Source organism: Colius striatus, chromosome 1 (genome assembly GCF_028858725.1).
Source record: "Colius striatus isolate bColStr4 chromosome 1, bColStr4.1.hap1, whole genome shotgun sequence".
In the NCBI taxonomy this organism is placed as follows: Eukaryota; Metazoa; Chordata; class Aves; order Coliiformes; family Coliidae; genus Colius; species Colius striatus.
In genome coordinates this window covers 91,344,710-91,365,574 of record NC_084759.1, presented here as the reverse complement: position 1 = coordinate 91,365,574, position 20,865 = coordinate 91,344,710, and the positions used below count along the sequence as shown (strand labels likewise).

At 40.4% G+C, this 20,865-nt stretch overlaps 1 protein-coding gene and 1 long non-coding RNA gene across 6 annotated transcripts in view; one reads left to right on the top strand and one right to left on the bottom strand.

The window, feature by feature from the left end:
* The first annotated feature begins 61 nt into the window (after positions 1-61).
* LOC133625929 (uncharacterized) overlaps positions 62-20,865 on the top strand; it is a 23,252-nt gene continuing 2,448 nt past the window's right edge. For 2 of the 3 annotated variants that reach the window (XR_009819151.1, XR_009819150.1), the window contains exons 1-4: positions 62-137; positions 842-936; positions 15,766-15,831; positions 16,311-16,446. This is a non-coding gene — a long non-coding RNA (uncharacterized LOC133625929). The remainder of the gene's footprint in view (positions 138-841; positions 937-15,765; positions 15,832-16,310; positions 16,447-20,865) is intronic. The other variant, XR_009819152.1, reaches the window with a different exon arrangement.
* Positions 8,531-20,865, bottom strand: part of ZBTB21 (zinc finger and BTB domain containing 21) — a 21,523-nt gene continuing 9,188 nt past the window's right edge. Inside the window, exons 2-3 of one of the 3 annotated variants that reach the window (XR_009819147.1) lie at positions 15,697-19,037; positions 8,531-10,518 (exon numbers count right to left, since the gene is read on the bottom strand). Coding sequence is in view for 1 of the 3 variants with exons in the window: in XM_062000804.1 (XP_061856788.1) it covers positions 15,845-19,024 (3,180 nt within the window). In the remaining 2 variants the exon portion in view is untranslated. Of the gene's footprint in view, positions 10,519-10,683; positions 19,038-20,865 lie in introns of those variants that run through there. The other 2 variants (XR_009819148.1, XM_062000804.1) reach the window with 2 other exon arrangements.

Sequence of the window (20,865 nt, the reverse complement as noted above, 5' to 3'; positions counted from 1 at the left end):
CGGCCCTGGCCCCTGCCCCTGCGCAGCGTTGCGGGCGTGGGCGGCTGGCGCGCAGCCGGCGGGGCCGGGCCGGGCCGCCCATCGCCCGGCAGTGGAGCGAGCTGGGATCGCGTTCTTCGTGCCCCGCCGCACTGCGGGTGAGGGGGTGGCCCGGGCAGCGGGAGGGAGGGAGGGAGCGGGGCTCGGGGTGGGTGCCTGGAGCGCAAACTGTCCCGGGGAGTTCTCAGGGACACCGTTTGCCGTGTCGGGGCCGCGCTGAGGGCAGAACGGGACGAGAGGAGCGCTTCCGAGGATGAGCTAGAAAGGTGTTCAGAGGCCCGGGAAGGACCCAGGTGTCAAACTAATAGCTTATTGTCGTTTTTCATACAACGAAAGGTTTCCTCTTACATTAGTGTTACTTAGTGGTGTCGTTTGCATGGTAAGCCAGGACTGCAAGTGAAAAATCGTGTCAAGAGCTGCTCACATCTTTCTACACAACAGATAAACGTGTTAATGCCAGCTTGAGGGTAGTGGGAGCTGGTTATAACACAAACCTGACTTTTTACCCCCCAAAAAAGAAAAATAATTTAATCTTTGTGTTCAGGAGGCTCAGGCACACTTACTTAGTTCATATCTGAATTAGAAAGGGCGGTGGATAAGATCGCCACACAGCCCCTCGGTTGGCAAACGAGCATTTCATGAAGGTATCCCTCCACGTAACCGAGTAGCACTTATGCATGGGTGACCAGCCTGGCCTCCTTCACAGCACTGCAGAAACAGCTCCGGACATTACGAGACCTTTTTTTTCCCCTCTGCTTCCTATCAGTGGGCAAACGCTTTTCTTTTCTTCCCGATGCTTCAGCGTCTCCTCTGCCAAGGATGTCAAACTCACCAGAAGAAGGGCAAAACCAGATCTGTATCTCATTGTGATCTGTGTCTTGGAGCTTAAATTTAGATGTAAGTAATTTCTGCAAACCATGCTAAATGACTTTGTAATCAGTAGGAGGTTTGTGAGCTAGGGGGGGAAATTGTCTTTTGGTAGTAAATAAAATTTCGTAATTACTTGTTTCTGCCACGTTCATTTTTAGTAAGTTCCTGTTTGTTTTTCAGGGTGCTACCTTATCAGCTCATCGTTATTTGTGCCCTCACTTTTATTCTGCTTTTCTTTGTCTGCTCTATTTATTTTGTAATGAATTTCTTCACCCATGGCAGCTCCCAGCTGATGAACTTCACCCACATTTTTTGCCCAATCCGTGCATTGAAAGGACCAGCAATTAAGTCATCGAGGCTGATAGTGAAATGTCATTGTAAGCTCTTGCTCCACTCAGGTTTAGTCCATTGGCACTGTAGCCTTAAAAGACAGAGACATCTTTTCCTTGCTGGAAGCTGGAATCACAGACCATTGGAGTGTGTGTCTCAGATCACAGAGGGGAGTTGGTGGGGGCCCCACGATGCCTGGCTCAGGCATGCCTTCCAAAGCAGCCATGCAGATGGCAGGTGCCAAGGCATGGAAGCCATGGGGGCCCACAGGCCAGAAGGCAAATGCTTGTTTGCTGGACATTTCCAAGCATGTTCACAGATAGAGGCAGAGGTAAAAAGAGAAAGGGAGTGAGTGTATTACAGAGTCACTGAATGGTTGAGGTTGGAAGGAACCTCTGTCAGTCATCTGATCCAACCCCCCTACTCAAGCAGGGCCACTCAAAGCCAGTTGCCCAGGGCTATATCCAGATAGATGGCTTTTGAATATCTCCAAGGTCTCCATAACTTACCTGGGCTACCCATTCTAGTGCTTGGTCACCATCACAGTGAAAAAGTGGTCTTCCTTGTTCAGAGGAAACCTTCTGTGTTACAGTCTGTGTCCCTTGCCTCTTTTTCTGTCACTTGGGCACTACTGAAAAGAGCCTGTCTCCATCTTCTTTGCACCGTCCCTTCAGATAGTTCTATACACTAATAAAATCCCCCCTAAGCCTTTTCTAGCTGTCCCTCACTCTAGTTCTTTGAGGCTTTCTTCACATGAGAAATGTCTCAGCTCCTTAATCATTTAGTGGCCTCTCACTAGATTCTCTCCAGTGGAGACACAGCGCTAAAGGTGTGGCCCCAGCACTGCTGAGGGGAAGGATCACATCCCTTGGCCTGCTGGCAGTACTCCTTGTAATGCAGTGCAGGATGTTATTAGCCTACTTTGCTGCAAGGACATGTTGCTGGCTCATGTTCAACTTGCTGAACCCCCAGGGCTTTTTCTGCAGAGCTGCTTTCCATCTGGCTGGCCCCCAGCATGTACTGGTGCCTGGAGTTGTTCCTCCTCAGGTGCAGGACGTTGCACTTCCTCTTGCTGAACTTGGTGATGTTCCTGTCAGCCCATTTCTCCAGCCTGTCAAGGTCCTTCTGGATGTAAGCGTGACCCTCTTGTTTATCAGCCACTCCTCCTAGTTTCGTATATTTGAGCAAACTTGGTGAGGGTACACCCTGTCCCATTATCCAGATCATTAATGAAGCTGTTGAACTGGATTGAACCCAGTATTGGCCTTTGGGGTACACCACTAGTTATAGGCCTCTAACTAGACTTTGTGCCACTGATCACCACTCTCTGGGTCTATCTGTTCAGACAGTTTTCAATCCACCTCACTGTCTGCTCATCCAACTGTCTGCTTCATCAGCTCTTCTATGGGGATCTTACGGGAGACAGTGTCAAAAGTCTAGGTAGGCAACGTCCACTGCTCTCTCCTCATCTTCCAGCTTCATCATAGAAGTTTATCAAGTTGGCCACCTTGGTGAATCCATGCTGACTACTCCAGATGACTTTCTTGTTCTTTGTGTCTCTGGAAATGGTGTCCAGGATTAGCTGTTCTGTCACCTTCTCAGGGATCAAGGAGAGGCTGACTGGTCTGTAGGTCCTGGCAAGTTCCATCTTGCCTTTCTTGAAGTTAGGAGCGGTGTTCACTTTCCTGCAGTGCTTGGCCACCTCTCCCACTCACCATGATCTTTCAAAGATGTTCAAGAGTAGCCTTGCCACAACATCTGCCAGCTCCCTCAGCATTTGTGGGTGCAGCCCATCAGGCCCATTGACTTACATATATCCAGTGCTTAAGTATTCCCTGACCTGATCCTCCTCCACCAAGTGTACGTCTGGTTTTGCTCTAGACTTTCACCTTGTTCTCTGGGATCTGGGATTCCTGAGGGGCTGATACATCAACACTTAATACAGTATTTTAGAATTTGAGGACTAGGACTCCGAGAAGAGAAACAGGTTTCTGTCTGAGAAGCAATTTGATAATTTTGAGTTGTAAACACATTGTCCACATTTGTACCTATAAGCTACAGACTTTACAGGGCCAGAATATGGTTTTACCTGCTGTAGTTGGTTTACTGTAAGGACATAAGAAGAATGGGCTACTCTGAGACAAAACTATTTGCCTGGGACACAGGGAAATCCCCACACTTTCTTTACTAACCAGCTGCCTTCTGCCTGCCTGACTCAGGTGATTTAAAGTACACTTACATAATACTAAGGAGAAAGCTGCTGAGATCTCCAGAGATCCACAAGCAGAATGGTACTGCTCTGTTAGCACAGCTCTGTACATAGGTCAATTGACCCTGCTGAGAGACCAGATTGACTAGCCGTCTAATTCTAGGATGCAAACCAGTGTGTTTGCTGTACTAGCTTGTCTGCAGATAGCTCAGGAGTTTCTGATACAGCACTGCATTATGGCAGACAAACCTGCTTTTGGCTTGTTCCATGTTTTAGTTCCCCACATATGCCACATAGACAATCTTCTGTAGCTGTCAGGAATTTTGTGAGTCTAGTGAACATGAAATGATGAAAAAGAAGATTACACTGAGATATGAAGAACAGTTTTCCATTATAGAATTTTATTAGCTATCTTGTTACTAGATAAATTCTACTTCTTTGCTTTTGAAGGATAGCAAAAATGTGTGGCCACTAATATTTAACTATTTTCTTTTTTCATGCACTTGTGAACTCAAAATAGTCCTCTCTGAACACTCACTGAACACTTACCCATCAAAGCATAGCTCTGGGGATGTGATTAGTAAAGTAATTAGTTTTTCATAATTCCTTGTACTTTGAAGCTGGGAACTATGATTCTGACTTGCTCCTAGGCTCTGCTATGCACTAGATTTCTATTAAGCAGCTGTTCTGTATTTCCTAAATCCCGGGTTTTCTTTTCATTAGTAAATATATATCTCTGTCAGTGATGGTTGCAAAGCAAGTTTAAACAGTGTAAAGTGAACAAGGTTGATACAGACTTGATTTTACAAGGGTTCTGGAGCAAGAGTTACGAATGCATCAGTCATTGTGGTTACCTCATATGTCCCATTTCCGTCCTTTGAAGTATGAATTTTGTTAACACTCTGTTGGAAAGGCAGGAAGTAAACTGTAGACCTGTAGCTTACCCTGACCTGGGTATTCTATGGTAGAATGTTTCGATGGTAGAGCTATTATAGGCATATGAACCACCAAAAAGTGGGCAAAATTTTAAGACTCTGAGTATTTGAACTTTCTAGATTTGTAGCAGGTGGGTGGAATGGCGGCTTGTACTTGGCACAGGCACATGTGCATGCCAGCGTGGGACCTCAGGGTATGCACTCAGCTCTAGCACCTGTAAAGTGCTAGACCTGAGACACATGTTACAGACACAAGCAAAGGCAGTAGGATGAGATCATAGTTATTTCATCAATTTCGTTTTTAAAGCTGTAAACAGAGCAATGAGAAAAGAAGTGCAGTAGGTTCAATCACTGCAATTAAGTGGTCATGTACACAGCTACATTGCAGAGATAAATCAGTTCAAACTTTTCTCACTAATTGTCAGCCTCTGTCTCAGTCTCTGATCTCCAGAGTATTTTTTACTTACCTGAAAGAAAGAGAAGGTTTGAAAGAAGCTATACATCCAGTCAAAGATGAAGTCTGAAACAAGTGCTTTGTCAGGACACTATAATCATGTAAGAGGTGCTTAGTTTGTAAAAACTGCACTTTGGGCCGCAGAGCTTTTTCCAGCATCCCATGATTCTGTATGATGCCACCTTTACCTGTGAGGTGGCTATAACCATAACCATGTCTTCATTATGAGATGTTGCTAGTGTAACAGTCAGCCAGAGGTAACGTCACCACACACTCTTCATTGACAGCTCCACTGGCAGAAAACAGACCTGTTAATCTTCATGTTTGAATTGTGACCCCTTGGCATGTTACTTCTCATGGAAGAGGGGACCATTTCCCCTTTCACATGTAGCATTTCAGCCTCTCTCCCCTCTTCTACCTGCTGTGCCAGAGGCAGGTGACAGGCATGTCCTTCTACCTGCTGACCTCGCAGGTTTGCCTAGAAATTGTGGGTCAAGGAAAAGCACAATGCTAAAGCCAGAAGATGATCTCTTCCATTTGGTCCTGCCCTAATATGTACTCTCCAGTCTGTTTTCTGTAGCCCCTTTTTTGGTGAGATTTGGCATGTGAGACCCATCTTGTCTTATGTGACTTGACATGCCAGACATGTTGTCCCCTGTTTTGTGACAGCTGTCTGAGAGTGATGGGTGTGCAAAGAGCTGGAACAAGGGCCACGTGGGATGCCCAGCAAAGACAGTCGGCAGTCTGGTACCATGCAGTTGCTACTAAGCAAGCTCTCATAACTAGGAGCTAGCGTGATGGCAAGGAGGCTAGCATTTGGCTGGCTCTTGGTCCAGAATAACTCCCCCCATCTCACATCTTCCAGAGAACATCTTCTTAATGAAGAAGTCTTGCTCCACACAAAAAAAGGCTCCAAGGTTATGACATCATTAGACTTTGATTAATTGAGCTGATATCTGATCTGTCCAAACACCAGTCTCTATTGATTAAGAAGTATTATGTCCACCGTGACCTCATAGTAGAACAACTTCAATTCATTTAGGTCATTTAGTTCTTCTTTGCCCAAATAGCTACATCTCTTAAGTGCATAAGAAGGCATTAAGAGCTGAGTTTTTAATCAGATCAGAAAATTGCTCTTATAGCTCTGTTATTATGTTTCTTACTCATTTACAGGCCTGGCCCTAAAAAAAGTATTGAAAAAGCAGCCATGCCCAATAAATAAAATTGTTGATAAATTGGCTAAGTTTCAAAACAAATGGGTCACAATGTTTTATTTTGATTTCAGATTTGCAAATCTGCAAAGCCATGTTTGAGTTTTATTAGAGCAACCATGGACCCAAGTTAGTACTTCTTAGATACTTGGACTTTCTTTTGAAGCCATTCACGCACCAGAAATACAGCCTACCAAGGGAAAAAACCCATACCAGCTTGAGAAAGCAGACAAGTAATGACACCATAGTGTTTGCATTCATCAGAGCACGTCAGTACTCCACCCATTAATTTTAGAAGTCTGTGTTCATTTTGTCATATTTTAACTGTTTTGCATTTCGCTGTAGGATCCCACTCTTCCCTCTCACCAGTGTCTGGCAAATAACCTGATCCTAAGTGGTCGTGATGTTGCAAAAGCAACAAAGCCAAACACAGACTTTTTTTCTGGAATTGCTGATCGCTTCTTTTACTGTTTCTATCTGGCACTGCAATGGAAGAAGGAAAAATATTTTTTGAGTATTGTTCATTCTATGATGATGACTCTTGAAAAATATACTTACTAGACTTAAATAAATACGTGAGTTTTTAGAAACTAAAGCATGACAGATGAGCTCCTTTTATTTTCACTCGCTGGAGCCGGTTCTGTTCTCCCCACCAGAGAGCGCAAGTATCACTAGAGGTGTCGGTGCAGGGATGGAGTCAGTGCTGTGCTCCTAAGCCGTATTGTGAGCTGCTTTCCTCGAAAAAGACAGGCAATTCCAGCTACATAGGGTTCCTTGCCTATGAGTTAATTTTAGGCTCAGAGTTGCCATTGTGTCCAAATGGTTAAGGCTTCCCATGTCCAAGACACACCTGAAGAATCTCCTGTCAAGGAACTCCCAACTCTGACTCTTGGGCTTCTGCCCAGGAAATCCTGACTTCTGAGGGGTATGTGCTTCTCCCATGTAGTACAAGCACTTATGCTCCTTGGATACAGGCTTGAGGACAATTGGCTTTGGGAATGTTGGGTATCAGAAAGAAGAAAGGACTGGGTAAGTAGTAAAAGAGATCTTTAAATTTTAGACTGAGAGCAAAGGCTTTTCAAGTGATGTTGTAGGAAATGAATAGCAAAAACATGAAATAAAATACAGGCTTTTGAAAAACCTGAGAACCTGTGCCTTTGCTTAGAATACTGAAAAAGCTGCAGCTCAGATAGAAAAGTATGTGCTGGTTTTGTGTTGCCAGAGCACACTCCCATGGGTACCACACAAAGGGAGTCTGGAGCACACCACTACAGGCTGGCTTGCAATACAGGTTATGCAAATCCTGCCAGTTATTTGAAGGGGAATGCAAGGTGCTACAGCACCAGCACAGGGTGCTTTTTAACTCCTCAGTCATGAATTTCACATTTTGCATTGACTATACAATACTGTAATAGGTGTTAAGCCACAACTAATGCTTTTGCAGTTTCTTGGACAACTCTCTGCAGCGCAGAAACCATTGGGATAGACTGGCCTCCTCCTTGGCAGCCCCAACAGGGAGCCGAGGATTCAGGAGTCTGGAGATCTGTCTCACATCACTCCTAGCTGTCAGTTAGGGAGAAACCATGCTGCTTAGTGAAAGCAACACCAGAGAAGACTGCTTTTAGACAAAAGTGTATTGTAACATGCCTTTGACCTAACGGAATTTTCTTCAAACTCAGCAATTACCATGGAAGTGAGCCACACTGAAGCACATCCACATGCATTTTTATATACATACATACATATATACAAATAGAGGTGCTCACTGTTGGTGTGATGCCTTCGAGTGTAGTTCTTCAGGTGGATATCATAGTGCAGTCTTTTGTTTCTGGCTCTTCCTAGTGCCTGTACACAGTGTTAGAGGTACATAATAGAAGTACAGGATCACCTCTTTAAAATGAAGGCTCTATGCATCTCTCCCTCTCTTGAACCTTGGAGCAATACTTGCTAAAAAATTACCCGATTTCAATTTTTGTATCTGTGACTCTCCTCCAGACTTATCCAGGGTGACAGTTTGGTATTTTTACAGGGTGTTTTTTTCATGCTTTTGAAAAATACCTTTACATGCCTTTACGTGCCTCAGTCAAATTTCTAGTGAAACTGCGCAGGTGTCTGATGAGCAAAGAGGAAGTGGCAAATAGCTGCAGAGCAAGAGATGTGCGTGAAGCAGCAGTCTAGCCAGCTGTGGAAGGAGTAAGTGGGATGGTGGTCAATAGAGCTGTAGTTTGTTCCATAGATTTGCCTTGTTAGGAACTATAGGTGCAAGTGGTGATGTGGAGAAAATGCCAGTGTATCATCACAAGTTGCTACACCTGGTGAAGCCCTCAGGATGTACAGTTGGCAAAGCCTATTCCAGGAGGACCCAAACTTCCCCTGATGAAAGACTGGAGGAGAAATATTATTAAACAATCTTTTAGGAAGACTTTAATCTCTTAAACTCTTTAGTCTATAGACCATACAGCATAGACCAATGGATGTAGTTTCTGTCAGCAAAAAGGTTTAGAAGGTGTCAAACCCCAGGAACACACAGCTGTCATTAGGGAAGAAAGGAAAAAGCAAGAACCAAAGAACTCTATTCAGAAGTGACACCTGAAAAGAGAGACTGATTTTTCTTGGTTTTGGCAGGACTGCAGCATGGTCCCTTCTGTATTTTATGTTCTGCTGTTGTCATCCTACTTTCTCCCACCTCTTCTTCTGGCTTCTTGACCTTTGTCATTCAGACACCACCTGTGGAGCCTGAAAAACTTAGCAGGGTCTCTTCCTTACAGCAGAAGCATCCCTGGATGTTAGTAGTCCCAGCAGGTCTTACTGCCTCATTTTTAACACCAGTGGACTTCAATGGAGAGTTGCATGTGGCTGGATGAGAGCCTGTGCCCTCAAGCATCAGTGTAAGCTAATGGCTACAATTAGGGCTCCATGACACTGAAGAACTGTATCCTTCCTACATTCTGGACTGACAAGAGATTAAGAAATTGTTTAGGTTGTAATTGCAGAGACAATTTAAAGCAAATTCTTTGTTAGCAGAAACTGGCTTTACTTTCAATGTTCTCTTTCAACACATGTAAAATGAAGGGGAAATAAAAGTCGTGTATATTGCTTCATTGCAGCCAAAATCTTGAAAAATTTTATTGCTAGATTATTTTGGGATTGGAACCAGAAATAATATCCATGTAGATCTAATGGTAAAAATTATACTGTTAGTGTTTGTATATAAAAAAAAGGGTAATAACTGGAAACATCCTATGAACAGAAAAATACACAAACATTACTGTATTTGTCTTAGAAGCAGATGTCTGGAATCAGAACAAAGAAATAACAACGAAAATAGGTGTAATGCTGATGGCATTATCGGTAACTTTTTATCATTTTGGTTTGCTTCTTGATTTTTATGTCCAATATAGGCTGTATGCTTTCTATAGCAGACATTTTCTGTACAGTATTTAAGCAGATGTTAGACTGCTTTAAACAGTAACAGAGTATGTAGGTCTGAACTGGATGCAGAAAGAGCCGAAGGAGTTCTTTACGCTGAAAGGAGAAAAAGGGAGCTAAACCTTTGATGATTTATGACTCTGAACAAGTCAGAGAAAAGCTTTCTGTCCTTTCTCTGCCTTTTTCACTGCCCACCTAACCTCTGACGTGCATGGAGGTACAGGCTAGGAGCCCTTTGTCCCTCTTTTCAAAGAAATTTTAAGACCCCAGTCCTCTTGAGCTTGGAGTGCATTTTCAACCCTTGATTCTGACCATTTGGAAGCCCTAGTACTTCAGCTCTGTTTTATGTTTGACCTGACCTGTTGCCTTGCTTACTCTGACTAGGGAGTTCACATGCAGATGGTGACAAGCGCTGGGGGTAAGACAGGTGACTGTTCAGCACATGCTCTTGCTGCAAAACTTATCTTCCCCACTAAGGCCATTCTTTGCTACCCTGATTTTTATGAAACTTGTTGGAGATTAACTCTTGAGCTCTTGTCTCCTCTATTGAATATGAGTGAAACCAGTCAATGGGTTCAACCAAACTGCAGAAATTAAAAATGACCAAGGTCGGCACATGTAGAGTGCAAGAAGCAGAGAAAACTGGCTTAAGAGTTCTCAAAGACAGGTCTCATCTACTTAGAAGAGAGGATCTTAGTAAACCCCATTCCCAAAAGATATAAAGAACATTTTCTGCATCGTGGCAATACACACACTACATTCTCATGCAGGGAAGATGTAAATACATGCAGCAAAACTGCTTTTGATGAGAGCACTGCAAAATACAATAAACATTCCTGACCGTGTATTTTCAAGTGTCTGGTTCAATCCAGTTTTAGGTGAAAGAGATACTTCTTTGATGTAACCTTGCTTCCACAAAGTCCCATTTTAATCACTGATTGCATAGGAAGCAGAATTAAGGCCGTGCTCAAGTTTTTAAAAGATTGTCTAGAGCAATTGGTTTTCTTGTATTTTCCAGTAAAAGGTTCAGTGGAGCACTTACTAAAACAAACAAAAAGACAGTATTTTAGTAATGTAAAAAATACCATTTACATACAACAAATAGATCAAAAGATGCTCTTTTATAAACAAAATTCCCATCCCAGAGACACAATGGTAGTACAATAACATCACACTTTGCCAAGAGATTCCAGTATAAGACAGTAATTCAAAAGAAACAAAGTGTAAGTTTATTGGATGCCAACATTTCTTAGTCAAGATCTAAGTAAAGAAAACACACAGTAGAAAAAGTTGTACAAAGCAGCAATGGTTTTACATTACATTAAAGAAAAAGTTACCCTAAGCTATTAAGTTTCAGCCCTAAAAAAAGTAAAAACCCATCCTGGTGTATTGAACTGATATAGAATGACTATAAGGTACACAGGATTATAAAACCAGCTTCTTTTGTCTTGCCTCTATAACACTTCAAAATGACAAGTGATTTTGTGCAGCTAATTGGAAAATTCTACAGCAAATACATTGGAAAATTCCAATTTCTAAAAACTGTAGGAAACTATTCCCCTGTAGCCGTTACTAAAAGTGATGCCATTTTCCTGCTTTTTAAAAAGGGACACTGTCAAGAATAAGCCTTAACATGTGTATTTTATATGTATTTTGCATGCTACATTGCAAAATAGAGTTTGTTGGTGTTTTATGTACATATTTTAATTAAAGTTGCTGCTGCAGTAGTGGGAAGCTTGTGTCTTTAAAAGGCGATGTGTATTGCCGAGAAAGTGGAAAATGTAAAATTGATTTGAGTCCTTTATTCTGGAACAGTGAGAGAAAAAACAACATGAAAAATAAGCTCAACCCACAGAATTCTGATAAATTTTTCAGACATCCTTGCAAAAATTGAGGATGCCTTTAATAGGCATTTTCGTGCCAAAGCAGCTCAAGCATCATGAATCAATTGATGTATTTAAATTCCTTGATTTGATGAATATCAAATATTCTTAATACAGATACGTACATTTACTGTATACAACCTTTCTCTTGAGAGTGTCCCTTTATGTACAAGTTATAGTACAGTTTTTCACAAGTTGTTTTAAATAAACAAGAACCAATGACATTAAAAAATACTATCAGGCTGCGTTCAACAACAACAAAAAAGATTTTAACACTGATTCATTAACAGTGACGTTAAAAAAAAAAACCAACCAAACAAACAAAACAAAGCAGTAAAACCCTACACTTGCTTTGATTTTTACCTAAATCTTCTGGTAGGAAAATGTAAACAATTTTATTGAACAGTATAGGCACATGCCATATTACAGGCTCATGCCAGATATTTGCACCCTCACCGTTAGTGCCAAGAGGTTAAGCATAGTCTGTCCTTATCCTGTGTGAGGAACTTCTAGTTTTACCACTGGAAGTTTGGAACAAAGACAGAATACATGTAGCTTCAGACCAAACCCGCATCTTCTACTTGGGGGAAAAGAAACAAACATCATCAGACAAAAAAAAATCTACTGGGAGTCACTGGAAGGCCTGCCTAAATAGGAAATGCAGGAACAAGTCTCTTACAGCTGTGTTTGGGTACACTGATAAGGCTACATTCCTATTCTGAAATACACAAGACAAACTCTAGTGTCACCCACTGACTGCTTCAGCAGGTCATCTGCTCAATTAACTCTCACAGGGTGTTTCACTTCCTCCTACCAAAAACCTCCTGTAGAGACAGTATTATTACTGCTTCATGTCCTTTATTTTTGTAAACTTACAGAACTATACCTTAGCCACTTTTACTTAGAGGAAAAAACATTTTAACTTTTGGTTCTAGGTCTTAAAAAAACCACAACTGTATCTGTTTTTCTGCCATTGTTCACTTTCAAGGTTGATCATGGTCCCAGTTTAGCAAAATACATGTTTAAAAAACTATTAAGACTGATCTTAATGGATCTTAACTGTAGGCTTAGATGCTTTGCCAACATAGAGCTTGAAAAAACAACCCAAAACAAAACACTTTTCATGGCTCAACCCTACTCATCTTAAAAGCAATAAGTTTCCACTGTACTTCCACTGAAGCAGAATAGTTCTCTGAGATTTACCTGACGTTATAAAAATAGCAAAAAGAGAAAGAATTAGAGATTCTAATCTATATATTAAAACATCTGCACATTCTTGTCACAAATTTTAAGAGAAAAAGCAAAACACTTTTCATGTTTATCAAGACCTCTTAACTTCATGTCACTTTAGCACACAGCTACAAAATTAAACAAAATATGATGAAGACTAGCCTTTGTATCAATAAATTTGCCTTTTATTTTGGCTGTGACCAAACTAGACACTCTTCAAAAGACCTTTATTTATAAACAAGCAACTATCATTTTTTTCCATAATTTAATTTTTTAAACATATATTAAAGTTATATAAGTGGAAGCATATTTATTCTGTATCCTCCAAAATAAACACTTCTATCAAGGGCTTTTTAAGATACTGTATAAAAGCTAATAGAAAACCAGAACTGCTATATAAACATCTCATATTCAAACTTCAGAGATCCTGAATTCCTTTACTAAACATCAGGAAACAAGTTTAAAAAAAACCCCACAGAATACACTCGAAGTTAAACCAAAACTCTTAAAAAACCTCAAAACAAACCCAAACAAAACAACTAAAGAAAAACTTAGAAAGAGGCTATTTAGACCAAAAATATTTTATGTTCTTTTTATAATACATGGTATACTAGGAACAAGGTTGAGGTTTCTTCAAAGATGTTGCACAAGCTTTTGATTCAAAGTGTGTGGAATTTATCATATCACATAGCAGAATCCCAGTTGGAAGTTAGATGATTATGACATAGCTGAACTAGCTGCAATCTTGCTTTAGAAAGCATACCGATTTTTAAAAGGCTACATAAACTTTCAGACTATTATGTAGAGGAATCATTGGTGAAAACTTAGGAACCATATTACAAAAATATGATCAGACTTTACATGCACAGATTTCTGAAATACATTTAAAGGATGCTCAGCAAAGCTTTGTGTGTTTTTCTGATTCTGTTAAGCCAGTGCAATAACCATTTTATTTTGAAATTGTTTCTGGCAAGGAAGAAATTTAGTCTTATGAAGTGGAATAAAATGTCAATAACTAGAAATGCCATTATTAAACTAGTACCTTGTTTTAATTGCAACGTCATTGAAAGAGTTTAACTGATGTTCTAACAAATTAGTGTAATCATATTCAGCTACAATTTGCCTGAATGAGGACAAAAGAACAACTCATTACTACTAGAGGTGTTTAGTAACAGTTTTAGGTTTTAATAAAAAATTAACAGAAGAGGCTTGAAAGTAACATTGCCTTTTTTTTGGTAGTTGGAAAAAAAATCGGGTTCATCCTGAGAAAATTCTTTTAAACTTCACTTTCATGACAAATAATAATACTTTAAAAAAAAAAAAAAAGTCTGTTGGAAAGAAATGGCAGCATCACTGAGAAAAATCTACTCCTGTGTGTGCCTGAGAAAGCCCACCCTCAGAATCTTAGGAGTCACGCTTGTGCCTAGTTTTGCCAAATCTCAGTGTCAGTTTGCAATTCTTATTTTTGAGTTTGGAATCTAGTTGGACCTGCTTTAGCAGGGGGGTTGGACTAGATCTCCAAAGGTCCCCTACCATTCTATGACTCTGAAAACGAAAAAATCGTGGTTACATACCATCATGGTTAAAGCCCTGCTCCTTCTCCCCCTGAAAGTGGTGACCAAACTCCTGTTGCTTGCTGTGAACACAGACTGGTCTCTGACTACATAGTGTGGAATGCAACTCCACTCTCCCAACTCACACAGGGTAAAGTTGGTCACAATCATAAATACTTTTTGTATCATTTATGTTCACTTTATTCCATCACCACTTCATTCAGTTTAAATTCTAGCAGAAGAAATTTTCAGTGTTAGTTTACCACCTTATTCTGGGTAAAGTTTCTTTACCTTTACAGAGTAATTTTGGACCCTTACTATAGCTTCTGGTAAATATCTATGATACTACTTAACACAAGATGCTCCAGTTGTGATTTGAGGTAAAATAATGGAACCACACAGAATATCTGCAGCCCATTATTACCACGATTTTCAACAAATGAGAAAATTGCAACACAGTATCACATACGATAGAAAGCATCAGAAAGAAGTATTCTATGCATTGTATTCATAAAATGCAGTGATTGTGTAGTGTGATGGTTTTTTTCCTCTGCTTTGCGCTGGATATGTTTGCTTAATACAGATTTCAGATACAAACTTCTTCATTTATACAGGTGTCTATATAAATATTTACATTTTTAGTTTTTGTTAAAACGTATCTTTGTACTCATGGTCAAACTTAGTACTGTGTGTATGAACACAACTCATCTTCTGGCCCTAATGAGCTCTCTCTTTTTTTTTTTCTCCTTTTTTGATTTGTTATGCATTCCTTTGTAGTTAGAATTATAAATAGTTGTACAAACAGTGGAAACAAATTATGAAACTTGACTGATATCCATTCAATCTTCATAATATAAACAGTACCATTTGCATGATGATGGCTGTTAATACAATGACATGAACTACCAAAGTATCTATAGTAAATTAGTCTTTGGGACATTATATAAAGCAAAGAACCCCCTCCCTCATTTTCCTTAGAAACTTACTATTAAATGGCTGAAAGCAGTCTTGCTGCTACTTTTTATATAAAATCTTAGTAATAATATTGCTGACTTTAGATTCTATTTTAATTTGTACAAGTTCCATATAACCACAAAATGATTCTATGTTCCCTTAAAATATCAAACATTCGTATCCAATAACACCAGGATTACTCAAACTTGAGGTTTATTTGTTATTGCTAAAGGTTTCTAAGACCTAAGTCAATACAAGACACTCCATCCACTTCCTCCCTAACTGCAAGCGCATGGCAACTATTTATATGGAGCTTGTGTGTTGGTTCCTTTAAAAAAAATAAAATCATGAAATTGGTTACAGTATGTCACTACTATAAACTCAGTTAGAATCCAAATTGTTGTTGCTCTTTCATTTAATATATAACTTTATATATAATACACACGCACACACCAACATCACAAGATGAAGATCCATGCATACAATCCAGATGTGATCGTCTTTCAGTGTTAAAGGAAATAAAAATTCTTCTCTTACTATTAGATCCCAGACCACAGTATCTTAAATTACTCTGCTTTCTACCTACCAAGTTAGTTTACCTCAATCTTGAAATCCAAGCAGCATCACAAAGTCCAAATTTTTCATCGTAATTGTTTTGATCCTCTTAGATTTCTACTTTATATGGCCGACATCTCATATCCTGAACACAGCCTCCATCGAACCAGCTTTTCAAGGTATCTGTTAAAGCTAATTGTGTGTCTGTTCATGGCTCCAAAGACTAAAAGCTGTCTTGAAAGTCCTATGACAGAGTTTACACATGTATTGTCTTTTGAATGTGATTGCTGAGAGTGGCGGAGCGTGATAGAAGAGTGTATCTGATTCCTGTGGTACAAATAACTTTTCAGTAGTAGTGGAGCTTTCAGACAAGCCTGTTGGACTATCAGGCTCCAGAGGCTGGATTTTGGGGAGGGGTGGTGGTGGAGGTAAGGGTGGTGGTGATGGGGAATTAGCTGGTGGACATATCTCAGGCTCTTTATTGGTGGACTCCTCTGCGGCCTGTGACATGTGAGACTGGAAGTGACTCCACAGACGGAAATTGGTTCGGAAGGCCTTGTTACACACATGACAAATAAATGGCTTCACAGAGCATAAGAGCTCTTGGTGACGTTCCAGCTGTTTGCGTACAGTAAAAATCTTTCCACACTTTTCACAGGGCCACAAACCGGCATCTTTGTTGGAGACTACTTCCTTAGGTTCTCTGCTCGTTTCGGTGACCTCATCCTCTACATCATCTGCAGGCTCCTCTTTGATCTGAATTTTCAACTGCTTGGAAACACTTAAGTCTTCAGGTAGGCATGAGGAATCTTCAGAATCAAAATTGATTTGTTCTGACGAATCACTGAACACACCATCTTCCTTTGCAGCAACCAAATGGTTCATTTTATTGGATTCTGATTGAGGCAATCTCGATGAACTAGTTATTTCTCCATTGTGATCCAGGGTAGGGATAGGTAGGGAAACGTTCTCTGATGGAGCCATCGTGTTTTGATTGTGAACTTCGACTTGATGACGCCAAATACTAAAGGATGATTTAAAGCTACGCATACACTCAAGACAAGTAAGCTTCTTGTACTCACACTTGTTTTCGTGCTCATGCCTCAGCTCTGGAGTAGAAAACCTAAGGCTGCAGTAAGGACAGAAAGTAGCATTTCTACAGAGTCGCTCATGATTTCCCTGTTCAATAAGTGAAGAGAGCTTAGCATTGCAGAGACGGCACTGATAAACCTCCTTGCTTTCTACTGGACTTTCAATATGAGCATGGTCTTTCTGCTTCGGAGCCTTATTTCCTCCAATCGGTTTCTCCCCTGGGTGCATTTTTATGTGCTGTTTAAATTGTGAGAGGAAACGATAAGCTTTCCCACAGTAGGTACAAATATAGGCTCCTTTGGTTCTCGACCTTAAATTCCTCTTGATGACCTGTTGTGCTTGTGAAGCAGACTGTGCCTGAAAACCTTGCTTGCCACGTCTCAGCTTAACAATTAGAGCTTTCTTAATTTCTCTCTCTCTCACTATATCGATCAGTTTCCTTTGGAATTTTTCATCCAAAACAGCATGTGAACTAGAAGCCGGTGAGGGATTCTTCACAATTCCATGCTGCGTCTGGCAGTGTGTCCACACTTTGAAATTTGTGTGAAATCTCTTGTGGCATATGTCACAAGCGTAGGGCTTCTCTGGATTGTGATACATGTTAACATGACGATGAAGTCCTGCTGTTGATCTGAAAATTTTAAGGCAGTGCTTGCATTTAAATTTTTTATTTGGTCTCGCTTCCTCCATCTCGCTGTATTCATCTTTACTGACATCAGAATCGGCAAAATCAGCATCAAGGTGTGTAGGGCTTGAGCCTTCCTCAAAGTTATCTTCTGACCCAGGAGAACCCTGCTCATCTGCTTTCAGTTTCTTAAATGGTTGTCTTCTATCAGCTTGAAATCTCCTTTTTGCTGGAAGTCTACTTGGTTCCTTATGATCATCCTCGGTTTTAAACGCAAAGTCTTTATTTGTCGATGCTGCAGCATCACCCACTGTAACTCTTATTATTTCGGCAGGATCTGAAAGTGGACTGCTAGGTTCAGTTTTTATTTGCACCTCTGTGAGAGGGGAAGCAACTTCCCTATCGGTTGACTGAGAGGCACTGAAAGACCTAAGGCGATGTGGGTGTATTACCTGTGGTTTTTCATCTATGACTAACTTCTCTGATGACTCTTTCAAGGATGACTTTTGGGACACAACACTAAATGTCTTCTGGGAATCATTAGTTCCTGGTGAGGAGGAGGATGATACCTGTGAAGGTTTTAGGTCAACAGAAGGTGAGTAAATAGGAACCTGGCTGTCCATGGACAGTGACCTTCGAAGGAGACTTTTTACAAGTGGACCGCTTCGGTCAATACTTTGGTTTTCTGGACCAGATCCACTAGATGGAATTACTAGCCCTAACTTTGAGTAGTATAGCAAATTCCTGTCTTCACCTGGGCCATTTCCTTTTCCTGCTTCTCGCAGCAAAAATGTAGACTCTGATGCACCACGCAGAGACAAGACTGGCGGACGTGGTCTTTTTAATGACATCTCAGCAGCCTTTCCTCTTAAAAGCTGACCACTGCTTCCTGGTTCATCACTTGAAATTTCTTTATCTGCTAAAGGTATTTGAGGCAGTACTGTGTTCCTTTTCACTAAGCCACCTCTGCTCTGATCCTCCACAGCTGCAGAAGTTTCATGAACCTTGGTATAGCTCACAGGACTTTCTTTCAGCCATCTCCTTTCAGTTAGCGATAAGTTGTGAAGGGTGTCAGTTGGTTTTGTTACTTGTGGTCTGCTGCTAGTTTTGACAGTAACAGAGGGTGAAGGTTTAGAAATATGGCTTAAATCATGTTGTGTTTGATTTATACTTTTCACTTGTGCTTCAATTCTGTTCTGACAGACAATGACACTTCTCTTCTGAGAACTATTTTCTTCTTCATCTTGATAGAGTATTTTCTTAGCAGGGCAAGCTGGAAAAGGAGCTTGAGGACTCTTAGAAACAATGTTTGTAAGAAAGGATATTCCAAGACTGTAGCCCAGTTCTTGCACAGCTGCAAGACTGCCTTTCTCAATGAACAAGGATGAAGAATAAATGTAGTTTAACACATTATCGAAAGCATCCGGCTCACAAAAGTCGAGTTGAAACACTGACTGTGATTCATTCTCCTTATTTGTGAAGAGAGTCTGGAAGTATTCACTGCTGGCAGCCAGAACGTTTTTATGAGCTCGAAATTTCTGATCTCCTACTATAAGAACAACATCACACAGCTGTCCTTTTAGACGCTCCTCATTCAGGGCGCTTAGAAGTGAAATGGCGTGTGCTGGATTTATGTAATGCAAGAGCCCCTCCATGATTCTGCTGTTTCTGAAAAAGAAGAACAAAGGAAAACTTGTAGGTTGCCTTATCTGAACTGTTGTAACAGATAAACAAACCTAATCCTTCTGTACTTCATAGACCAACTAAACTACCTTCAGCAGCACTGAAGAAAACAGCTTGTTTGGAGGAAAGGTGTGGGAATTAAAGCAACACTCCAACAGATGCACAGGCATGAGAAGAACCAGCTCATGTGCCCACTTGCACATACACTGTTAATCACTCATTTTACACTCAAAATACTATATTATAATATTATATCTAACTAACTGTGGGGAAGAAGAACAACTGTGTTATCTTCCTGCAGTACCCCTGTCCACATGAAGAAATAGTTGAGTCCCTTCAGTTTTGATCAGCTTTTTCCCAGCTTTAGCCTTACAAAGATCTATCTTGATAAATGCTTGAGACAGATACCTAAAGCTTAGTTATGCCAAGTCACCTTTCTGAGCTAAGCAATCCTGACAGTCTCTTACTGACTATAAAAATTATCAGGGTTTGTTGTAATTTTTAATGGGATTATGAAAAGGGCATTAATATTGGGAAGGGAGATAAGAGCAGGATTATTTTCTGTAGTCTGGATTAATTTATCACGTTTGCTTATAAGTATTGTTAACAGACTTCTAGCTAGCTATCAAATATCAAACTCTAGATTATAACTGCACAAACAGGATCTGGTTTCTTGGATGTATCACAATTAGAACTGAACTATCCCTGCTTTGCTTTGCTCCATCTTAAAAGCAAATAGAGAACTATACTCCCCGTTTCATTCATTAGCATAAGAGCACTTTATGTCCACAACCCATATACTTGAGGAACAGTTACCCCTGGATGCATTCAAGAGTACAATAAGCACAGATTAAATTACATTGCAGATGTTTCATATGCCTCAAAACACAGCTCACTCTATATTGTAGGATGTCTCAGTAACTCAATTGACTGATTCTGATTAGATCTTAACAAAAAAAAAAGAAAATCAAGTTTTAAGTCAGTTTAAACAAAGAACTTCAGTAGCACGAATTGAAATTTATGTATCCTTTCACAAGCACAAACACAGAGAAAACAGTAAGAGCAAATTTTCTTTTTTTTGCCCAAGTTAACCCATAAGAATTTTCATAGAATCATAGAATGGTAGGGGTTGGAAGGGACCTTTAGAGATCATCCAATTCAACCCCACTGCTAAAGCAGGTTCATCTATATCAGGTCACACAGGAATGCACCCAGGAGAGTTTTGAAAACCTCCAAGGAAGGAGACTCCACACCCTCCCTGGGCAGCCTGTGCCAGGACTCCCTCACCCTCAGAGTGAAATAGTTTTTCCTTGTGTTTAAATGGAACTTTACCTCTAGTCCTGTTACTAGACACAACAGAAAAAAAAAGTGATTTTACACCATCTTCCTCTATGGTGCTAGTAAGACAAGTCAATGTGTCTCTTAAGAGCAAGTCCCCCATTTAATGTCTGGTTTGATAAACTGCTCTTTAGTTGATAATTTGTACATGAAGTACAAATGTCTCCTTCACTGGAACCTGCCTGGACTTCCTGTGTGACCTGCTAGGTGGTCCTGCTCTGGCAAGGGGTTGGACTAGATGATCTTTCAAGGCCCCTTCCAACCCTTGAGATTCTGTGTTTCTGCATGCTACTACAACAAAAAAGGTTGCATTATCCATCAGCTTAAAAGCAAAAGTGAAAAGTTTATCAAAATAAAAAACAATATTAAGAAGCTGTATACCCATGACTAATAAATAAGGATGGTAAATCTTACAACTAATGGATATAAGTGGTCAAAGTCTAATTTGGATTTATTAAGAAATGACTTAAAAGGT